This window comes from Candida orthopsilosis (assembly GCF_000315875.1).
Source record: "Candida orthopsilosis Co 90-125, chromosome 4 draft sequence".
NCBI classification, from domain to species: domain Eukaryota; kingdom Fungi; phylum Ascomycota; class Pichiomycetes; order Serinales; family Debaryomycetaceae; genus Lodderomyces; species Lodderomyces orthopsilosis.
In genome coordinates, this window is record NC_018297.1 from 406,930 (window position 1) to 415,795 (window position 8,866).

Consider the following 8,866-nt stretch of genomic DNA (forward strand, 5'->3'; position numbering starts at 1 on the left):
ACGACAGGGCCAGTTTCAGGCTTTTATCATAATTCTTCCAGAAACCACAATTTTAGAAATGCGCGTTTCATTTTTCACCAAACTATTTTGAACCTTTGAATGAGGATATTACCTAATGGGACAAGAATCGCTCGCGAGATTATTCAACTCAATGTTAGGAGCCTAACCACTGTTGGTAAACGCCTGAAGAGATTAGAAAAATGGGACAGAGGAGGAAGAACCGATAGAGTTCCAGGTAAACAGCGTGCAACTGATGGGCTTTCTGCGTTGTACGCGTCAATGAAGCGTTTGATTGACGGAAATCCAGGACGCGTTTGCCTAATTCATGTTGGAAAGTTTTATGAATTGTATTTTGATCAAGCCGAAAGATTAGGTCCCAAGTTGGGGTTGAATATAGGATATAAGAGAACGGGTAACCATGTTATACCGATGGCTGGATTTCCCTTGCCTCAACTTAGGAAGTATGTGGAAATGTTGGTTCGGGAACACGGTGAAACTGTTGCTATAGTAGACCAATATAATAACATGGCTAAAACGTCCCAAAATTTGATCCCTAGAAAAGTATCCAGGATTGTGAGTCCTGGAACATTGGTGGATGAATCCTTCCTAAACTACAACAGTAATAATTATTTGGTTGCTATATCATTCCCCTCAAACATGACCAAAAGTCCTGCAAATTCTGATTTGGCCGTTGGCTTGGCATGGGTGGATGTTTCGGTGGGCGAAACTTTTGTACAACAAACAACCCTTGGCAATCTCACATCAGATTTGTCAAGAATCAACCCCAGTGAAATTCTAATTCCAAAGGAGTATTCGGAACCTGAAATCTTTTTGGCGAAATGGTATCCGCCTCTACAAAATCTTAGAAGGTATTGCAAACGGTTTCATAGCACACAATACTCTGATTTGAAACTTCAATTTAAAGCGAGTTTGCAGGCAGTGAGAAAAGCCTTTGAAGACCTAAGCACTCCAGAGCAGGCCGCTTTGAATTTAGCTTTATCTTACATTAGTGTCAACTTACCTGAAGCTGACTCTCTCTTGGACTTACCTACAAGGTACTACAGTGAGTCAACTCTTCAAATGGATCCAAGAACAAGGGCAGCATTGGAACTCACAGATAGATTCACACCAGGTAGACAGTCCGTTGTTGGGACCTTGCTTTCGTCAATAAGGAGAACTTGTACAACTTCAGGTGCTAGGTTGTTGACGCAATGGTTGAAATCACCTTTATTGGACATATCGGAGATAAAAACAAGACAAAATTATGTCAAAATTTTCTTAAAAGATCAGCATTTGAGGATTGGAGTCCAAGAACGTTTACGGAAGCTATCTGACTTTGTAAGAGTTGCTCAAAAGCTATCAGCTGGAAGGGGTGATGATGTGTCGAATTTAAAACTTATTGCCGCTGCTTTGAACGATCTACAACAATTGAAAGAATTCTTGAATAAAATGTGTCGAAGTGATGACGCATTATACAAGCTGATAGTAGATTTCCTCGACAACTTCCAAATTCCGGTCGATGTAGCCAATTCCATCACAAATGCCATAATTGAAGATGAAAATATTACAAACGAAGGAGAGGATTTTGCATCAGAAGATGAAACCACCATTTCGAGTGATGAACCATATACAAATGAATTTCTGGAAGAGTATACAATCGAGAAAAATTCAGCGGTGGAGCGAATGCTAGCCTTCAGCATTAGAAAGGATTACAATTCGACTTTAACTGCATTGCATAACGAGCTCGAACAATTGGAACGAAAAGAAGGGGAATACGTGAGCACTCTACAAAGTACTCTTGTCCAATACAACTCCAAAGTTGTCGTGGAGAAAAAAGAGAAAGTTGGTAAATTTGTCAATGTCTTACACATTAGTGCAAAAAAGTCCTCTATCAAAAAGATCGCCGATGATTTACGTTCTGATGTTATACTGGAGAGCAATTCATCATTTCTTTACCGTCCAGCTGATTGGAATTCCATACAACTCGAAATCGGGGATACGCGGGCGTCTATCAAGTTAATAGAAGGGGAAGTGATTCAGAGTTTGAGAATGGATACCCTTGATGAATTACCCGCGATACGATCTCTTTCAAAAGCAGTAGATTTCTTAGACGTTACGGCATCCTTCGCTGTTATAGCTGACGAAAATAATTGGGTGTGTCCAAAAGTGGTGAAATTACCGAAACTTGAAATCTCTAAGGGTCGACATGCGGTCGTTGAATCGAGCTTGAAGGAGTCAGGGGGTATGTTCATTCCTAATGACTCAAAACTTGGACAGGATGCAAAATTATGGGTGATATCGGGTCCCAATATGGGTGGTAAAAGCACCTATTTGAGGCAAAATGCGTTGATGATCATTTTGGCTCAGATAGGCTCATACGTTCCTGCAGAGAGTGCCACAATTGGAATCGTGGATAAGATATTTACTCGAATAGGTGCATCTGACGACTTGTTCAACGATTTAAGTACTTTCATGGTTGAAATGATTGAAACAAGTAATATTTTGCTCAATGCTACTTCAAAATCTTTCGCTATAGTTGATGAAGTAGGAAGAGGAACAAGCGGTACGGAAGGATTAGCAATTGCATATGCCGTTTTGGTGCATTTATTGACTGTTAACAAGTGTCGTACCCTATTTGCCACACATTTTGGAAATGAATTACGTGAAATTCTTGAAAAAAGAGAGGTGGATCAAAACCGTATCAAATTTTACAGAACAAAGATTGTCAAGTCGAAGGAAAATCGGTTAATTCTAATCGACCATGCGTTGGAGCCAGGCATTAGTGAACGCTCCTATGCATTGGAAGTAGCCCGGAAAGCTGGATTTCCCTTGTCGACGTTAGAAGAGGGTGAAGAGGTATTAGCTTTACTTTAAATACGTATATATAAAAGTTTTTTATCACTTATTGTTGCTGTGGAGGGTGTTGTTGTGGATTTTGCATCTGCAGCATCAATAGCTCTTGTAAGCGAGCTAATTGAGCAGGATCAGCGCTCTGGTGAGGCTTCTGTGGAGGGAGGTTCTGTTGGAATGTGGGTGCAAATTGTTGAACTTGAGGAGAAGGGTGGTAAGGCGCTTGTCCATATTGGGGAACATTGAGTTGAAATTGAGAAAAGGTTGGCTGTCCGTATTGCATCATTTGTTGCGGTGCCCCAAAGCTTTGCATATGCTGCTGATATTGCGGTTGATGGTTTCCATACATAGTGTTCTGGTTATACGACAGGGGTGTACCATAATGATTTTGCTGCGAGAAATAGGGCTGAGGTTGTGGGTACATTTGAGGCGTAGGTTGAAAATTAGGTTGATATGAGTGGTTAGTCTGAACGGGTTCCTGTCTATGATGTTGAGTCCTTCTCATAGAATCAGTTGGTCTTGATGGGGTGATCGGCGAGTATGCTGGAATATGCGCCTTTTGCACGCTTACTTTAGGTTGATCTCTATCTTTGAAATCTTTATTTTTGTTCTTTTTCCTTTTCTTTGCTTGCTTTGCTGCTAGCTCTTGTTCATCATCTGAAAATTCTTGTTCTTCTTCAGGAACCTCTTCATCGTGACAATTACTTGCGTCTGTTCCTTTGATATGTTTAATTCTATCGGTGTATAAAAATTGAGAATCAGGGACAACATAGTACACAGCCTTTCCTTTCGTGCCCTTGAACTTTTCAAAATCTTCATCCAGGTTGAACTTGACAGAGTACACAGGCAGTTGGACTCTGCCAAAAATCTCGTATAGCAAACCAATCAAAGTTTTGTCTTCAAAGCACAATACAGAGCCTTCTTTCAAGATACGAAACTCACCAGACGTTTTTGCTCTGATAATGACAGATCTATCAACTAACCCTGTAATTTCACCAATTTCCTCGATTGGAGCGTTTTCTGGTATTTCATAGCTCTCGGGTAGTGTGGGAACTTTTTCGTTTGTAACCTCATGTACAGACTTTATTGGCCCATCAATGACCTCTTCATCTTCATCGAGGCATTCCTCATCACCAATTGGATCTTTCTCGTTCTCATTTTCACTTCCATCCAGATCTGTATCGCTACCTTCTGAGCTACTGTCACCCGTACTGTTAGAGCTATCAGATGAAACATCTCTCACATCAATCTCGTCATCGGAAAGAATATCAACTTCTATACCGCCATTTTGATCTTGCTTAATGAAAGAAGCTATTTGATCTGTGATAATTTCTTTCTTGTTCTCTTCTTCCATCTTCGTGCTCGTAAGTGGTGTATCATTTTCAGAAGTGTCCTTCCCAGATTGCGTTGAAACATTTTGATGGTCGTCATTTACTATATCACTCTCCGCATTGCTTGGCTCTTGTTCAGACTTCGCATTTGGATCTTGCTGTGTATTTGATGAGCCATAGTTATTCATTTCATCTATAGGCATTGCTTGTTCTATTTCATTGGTAGATTCATTTGGATTCTCTGTAACGACATAACCTGAATAAGGTTCGAAGTTGTTTTTGTTTTCTATGTTTTGAGTAGAAGCACTTTCTGTCAAACTGAGAAAACCTGTCGTTGCTACTTCTGGATCTTCTTGAATATGGGTGGTATCATTGATTGGCGTGTTTTCTTTGTCCATGATTGAAGTAGGAGGTAGTAAACAAGTCAGCTTGTATTTTCAAAGTGATGAGCATCGGGGAATTTATTTCTGGAGTTGTCTCGTATGATCCATGACACAAACACAACCTTGTTGTACACTTCAAAAGATTATGAAAGCACAACTCATATAATTACTTGTAAGCGGAGAAGCAGTGGTGTTTTGAAATGAGGAGAGTACTTTTCTACTATTTAGAGGCTATTTAATATGAGTTGATAAAATTTATAAATCTTTTCTTATCAAAACTTCATTACTTGCAAAGTACAGGTCACGTTACTATACGTATTGTCCCATTAAAGAAATCAAAGTTATGTAGCGGAAAAAAAACTTAATTCTCTTCGAAGTTTGTATTTCTCAAAGTGAAATATAATTATAGTTTGTGACAAATTGGCTGCAAATTTCGACAATATTTTTACTGATGTACAAGTTTATGTTAAATACCAGTCAAATGATTTTATCAGCATTATCAAGGACAACAGTATAATATATTACAGGATTTAACAGTTTGCATCTCCCTCTATATTGATGAATCGTATTTCTGTCTATAAGCAAGACGCAGAGGTTAGCAGCTACAACTTGCCAATGGCAACTTTTGCCCATTAATAAGTCCGTTACTTAAAATAAACCACATAATATTGACACACTAGATGTCAATTTCATAGTTTCATGTGATCAAACTAAGATCTTTTGGTAGAGTGTTGCTTTTAAACTTGTGTGTCAAAGTCAATTGGTAGCACACATATAGGGCTAATGCCCTATTTATGAAATGTTCAATACCCATTTTTACCTGCTTCCTGTTATATCGTTTGTATTTAACCAGCACCAGTGCAAAGAAACTAAGCATGGGTATTTACTCGCAACATTTTAATCCCTAGTATGATTCTCTCATTGCAAGAGAGGTTTAAGGAGTTACTACTCTATCGAGTAGTATGATAGTTTCAGCTTTGTGTATTGAAAATTTTCAAAAGCTGTGTGCGGAAAGAGTAAAAAACTTTTGATGAAAAATTAAAATCCATCTTCCATTTTAGAGTTTCCTTCTTAAAACTTGTTAACGACCACATCCGTCACTTCTACTCGAACTATCAATCAACAATGGGTGCCTATAAATATTTGGAAGAATTGCAAAGAAAGAAGCAATCTGATGTCATGAGATTCCTTTACAGAGTCAGATGTTGGGAATACAGACAAAAGAATGTTATTCACAGAGCATCCAGACCATCTAGACCAGACAAGGCTAGAAGATTGGGTTACAAGGCCAAGCAAGGTTTTGTTGTCTACAGAATCAGAGTCAGAAGAGGTGGTAGAAAGAGACCAGTTCCAAAGGGTGCCACTTACGGTAAGCCAACCAACCAAGGTGTTAACCACTTGAAGTACCAAAGATCATTGAGATCTACTGCTGAAGAAAGAGTTGGTAGAAGAGCTGCTAACTTGAGAGTCTTGAACTCATACTGGATTAACCAAGATTCAACCTACAAGTACTATGAAGTCATTTTGGTTGATCCTCAACATAAGGCTATCAGAAGAGACCCAAGATACAACTGGATTGCCAACGCTGTCCACAAACACAGAGAATCTAGAGGTCTCACTTCTGCTGGTAAGAAATCCAGAGGTATCAACAAAGGTCACTTGTATAACAAGACCAGAGCTGGTAGAAGACACACCTGGAAGAAGCACAACACCTTGTCTTTGTGGAGATACAGACATTAAGTTTGACTTCACTTGCGAGGTATTTGGCTTCGTTTATTCGAGTATACGTAGATTATTTTTAGTCTTAGCGTAGAGAATTTGTGAATACGTTTTAATGTATACTTGAAAATAAAATTTGAAAAGTGTAATTTAGAGAGTCGATGTTTCAGATTGAATGTGTGTACGAAGTCTTAACCGCTTGACCGATAACAGAACCACCTGCCTCCAATGAGTTCAATGATGAAAGGTTATCTGGTATGGAACAGAGTCAATCGTTAGAAATTAATTTAATTTAGTTACAATATCTCTTGACACAAAATAACCCGAGTACGACTTTTACTTAGGATTGCACGACATATTGTTCTAAACTGCGACATAATATATTAAGCATTGATTTTAATTTGTTCAATGCTACAAACAACAAAAGAAGAAGAAAAAAATTGGATAAGTTTCGATTTTGCTCTGGCATCAGATTTCGATCCTTTTTGATATCAAACTTGCCTACGCTGTTCCACACTGCAATATCTCAATTGAATTACTTTACCTGAGCTACTCAAGGACGTTGTTATAATATACGAATATACCATCTCCGCATAATTGCATTCAATTGACAAATTTACACATGACTGAACACAAGCAAACCGCAATATTATCCGTTTATGATAAAACTGGGCTTTTGGACCTTGCTAAAGGATTAACTGACGCTAATGTTCGTATTTTGGCTTCAGGTGGTACTGCAAGATTAGTTCGTGAAGCTGGATTCCCAGTCGAAGATGTCTCGTCAATTACTCATGCACCAGAAATGCTTGGTGGAAGAGTCAAGACTTTACATCCTGCTGTTCATGGTGGTATCTTGGCAAGAAATTTAGATAGTGATGAGAAAGATTTAGAACAGCAGGGAATTGAAAAAGTTGATTACGTTGTTTGTAACTTGTATCCATTCAAAGAGACTGTCTCAAAAATTGCTGTCACTGTTGATGAGGCCATTGAGGAAATTGACATTGGTGGCGTTACATTGTTAAGAGCAGCAGCCAAGAACCACCAAAGAGTTACAATTTTGTCCGATCCTAAGGATTATTCAGGTTTTCTCAAGGAGTTGAAAAATGGTAAAATTACCACGGAGACTAGGAACAGATTGGCATTGAAAGCCTTTGAACATACTGCCGATTATGATGTTGCTATTTCAGACTTTTTCAGAAAACAATACGCCGAAGGTGTTTCACAATTACCATTGAGATACGGTGCCAACCCTCATCAAAAGCCAGCACAGGCTTTCGTTTCTGAGGGTGAGTTGCCATTTAAGGTTTTGAACGGATCTCCAGGTTATATCAACTTGTTGGATGCTTTGAACTCATGGCCATTAGTTAAAGAATTGTCAGCTTCATTAAACTTACCAGCCGCTGCATCATTTAAACACGTTTCACCAGCTGGTGCCGCTGTTGGTTTACCGTTATCTGACGTTGAGAAAAAGATTTACTTTGTTGAAGACATTGAAAACTTGTCACCATTGGCCAACGCTTACGCTAGAGCTAGGGGTGCTGACAGAATGTCATCATTTGGAGACTTTATTGCTCTTTCCAACATTGTTGATAAGCCAACCGCTCAAATCATTTCCAAAGAAGTCTCAGACGGTGTTATTGCCCCCGGATTCTCGGACGAGGCTTTGGAGCTTTTGAAGAAGAAGAAAGGTGGTAAATACTGTATTCTTCAAGTTGATCCAAATTTTACTCCTGCTAACTTGGAAAACAGACAAGTATTTGGAGTCACCTTGCAACAAAAGAGAAACGATGCTATTATCAAGGGTTCATCTTTTAAAGAAATTGTATCAAAGAACAAGGATTTGACTGAACAAGGGGCAGTTGATTTAACCATTGCAACTATCGCGTTGAAATACACACAATCAAATTCAGTCTGTTACTCCAAGAATGGTATGGTTATTGGTTTGGGTGCGGGTCAACAATCCAGGATCCATTGTACCAGACTTGCCGGTGATAAAGCTGACAACTGGTGGTTAAGACAACACCCAAGAGTTTTAGGTTTCAAATGGGCCAAGGGTGTGAAGAGACCAGAGAAGTCTAATGCTATTGATTTATATGTTTCTAATCAGATCCCAACCGAAGAACCTGAAAAATCTGAATACGAATCCAAATTCGAAGAGATTCCAGAACCATTAACTTCAGAAGAAAGAAAGGAATGGTTGAGCAAGTTAGGCAACGTTGCATTATCATCGGACGCTTTTTTCCCATTTCCAGACAATGTTTACAGAGCCGCAAGATCTGGTGTCAAGTTTATTGCCGCTCCAAGTGGGTCTGTCATGGACAAAGCCGTGTTCAACGCAGCCGATGCTAATGATATAGTTTATGTCGAAAACCCAATTCGTTTGTTTCACCATTGATCGTATCGTACTGTGTTTAATGTATATGTATATATATATGATCAACAAATGCTTTTATTTATAATAATTGTAAATCATCCCACTTATAAGCAAGAGTCATTATCATCGAGTAACAATAACTCGCCACTAACAAGAAAATCATTAATATTGGGTACTGAGGGCTCAATATCTGCATCTAATGGCAATTT

General features: G+C 38.9%; 4 protein-coding genes across 4 annotated transcripts; 3 read left to right on the top strand and 1 right to left on the bottom strand. All coding sequences in view use genetic code 12, as the record gives it.

Moving 5' to 3' along the window:
* Positions 1-99: 99 nt before the first annotated feature.
* CORT_0D02270 (Msh1 protein) lies at positions 100-2,874 on the top strand (the record flags this gene model as incomplete). The annotated part of the gene is made up of 1 exon (XM_003869162.1): positions 100-2,874. One exon carries the CDS (start codon positions 100-102, stop codon positions 2,872-2,874), a length of 2,775 nt encoding a protein of 924 aa, XP_003869211.1.
* A 28-nt stretch (positions 2,875-2,902) lies between these two features.
* On the bottom strand, positions 2,903-4,579 carry CORT_0D02280 (hypothetical protein; the record flags this gene model as incomplete). The annotated part of the gene is made up of 1 exon (XM_003869163.1): positions 2,903-4,579. The coding sequence occupies one exon, from the start codon at positions 4,577-4,579 to the stop codon at positions 2,903-2,905; it is 1,677 nt and encodes a 558-aa protein (XP_003869212.1).
* A 1,110-nt stretch (positions 4,580-5,689) lies between these two features.
* CORT_0D02290 (Rpl15a ribosomal protein) lies at positions 5,690-6,304 on the top strand (the record flags this gene model as incomplete). The annotated part of the gene is made up of 1 exon (XM_003869164.1): positions 5,690-6,304. One exon carries the CDS (start codon positions 5,690-5,692, stop codon positions 6,302-6,304), a length of 615 nt encoding a protein of 204 aa, XP_003869213.1.
* Positions 6,305-6,905: 601 nt separating this feature from the next.
* On the top strand, positions 6,906-8,678 carry CORT_0D02300 (Ade17 5-Aminoimidazole-4-carboxamide ribotide transformylase; the record flags this gene model as incomplete). Its single annotated transcript, XM_003869165.1, has 1 exon — positions 6,906-8,678. The coding sequence occupies one exon, from the start codon at positions 6,906-6,908 to the stop codon at positions 8,676-8,678; it is 1,773 nt and encodes a 590-aa protein (XP_003869214.1).
* Between the last annotated feature and the right edge of the window lie 188 nt (positions 8,679-8,866).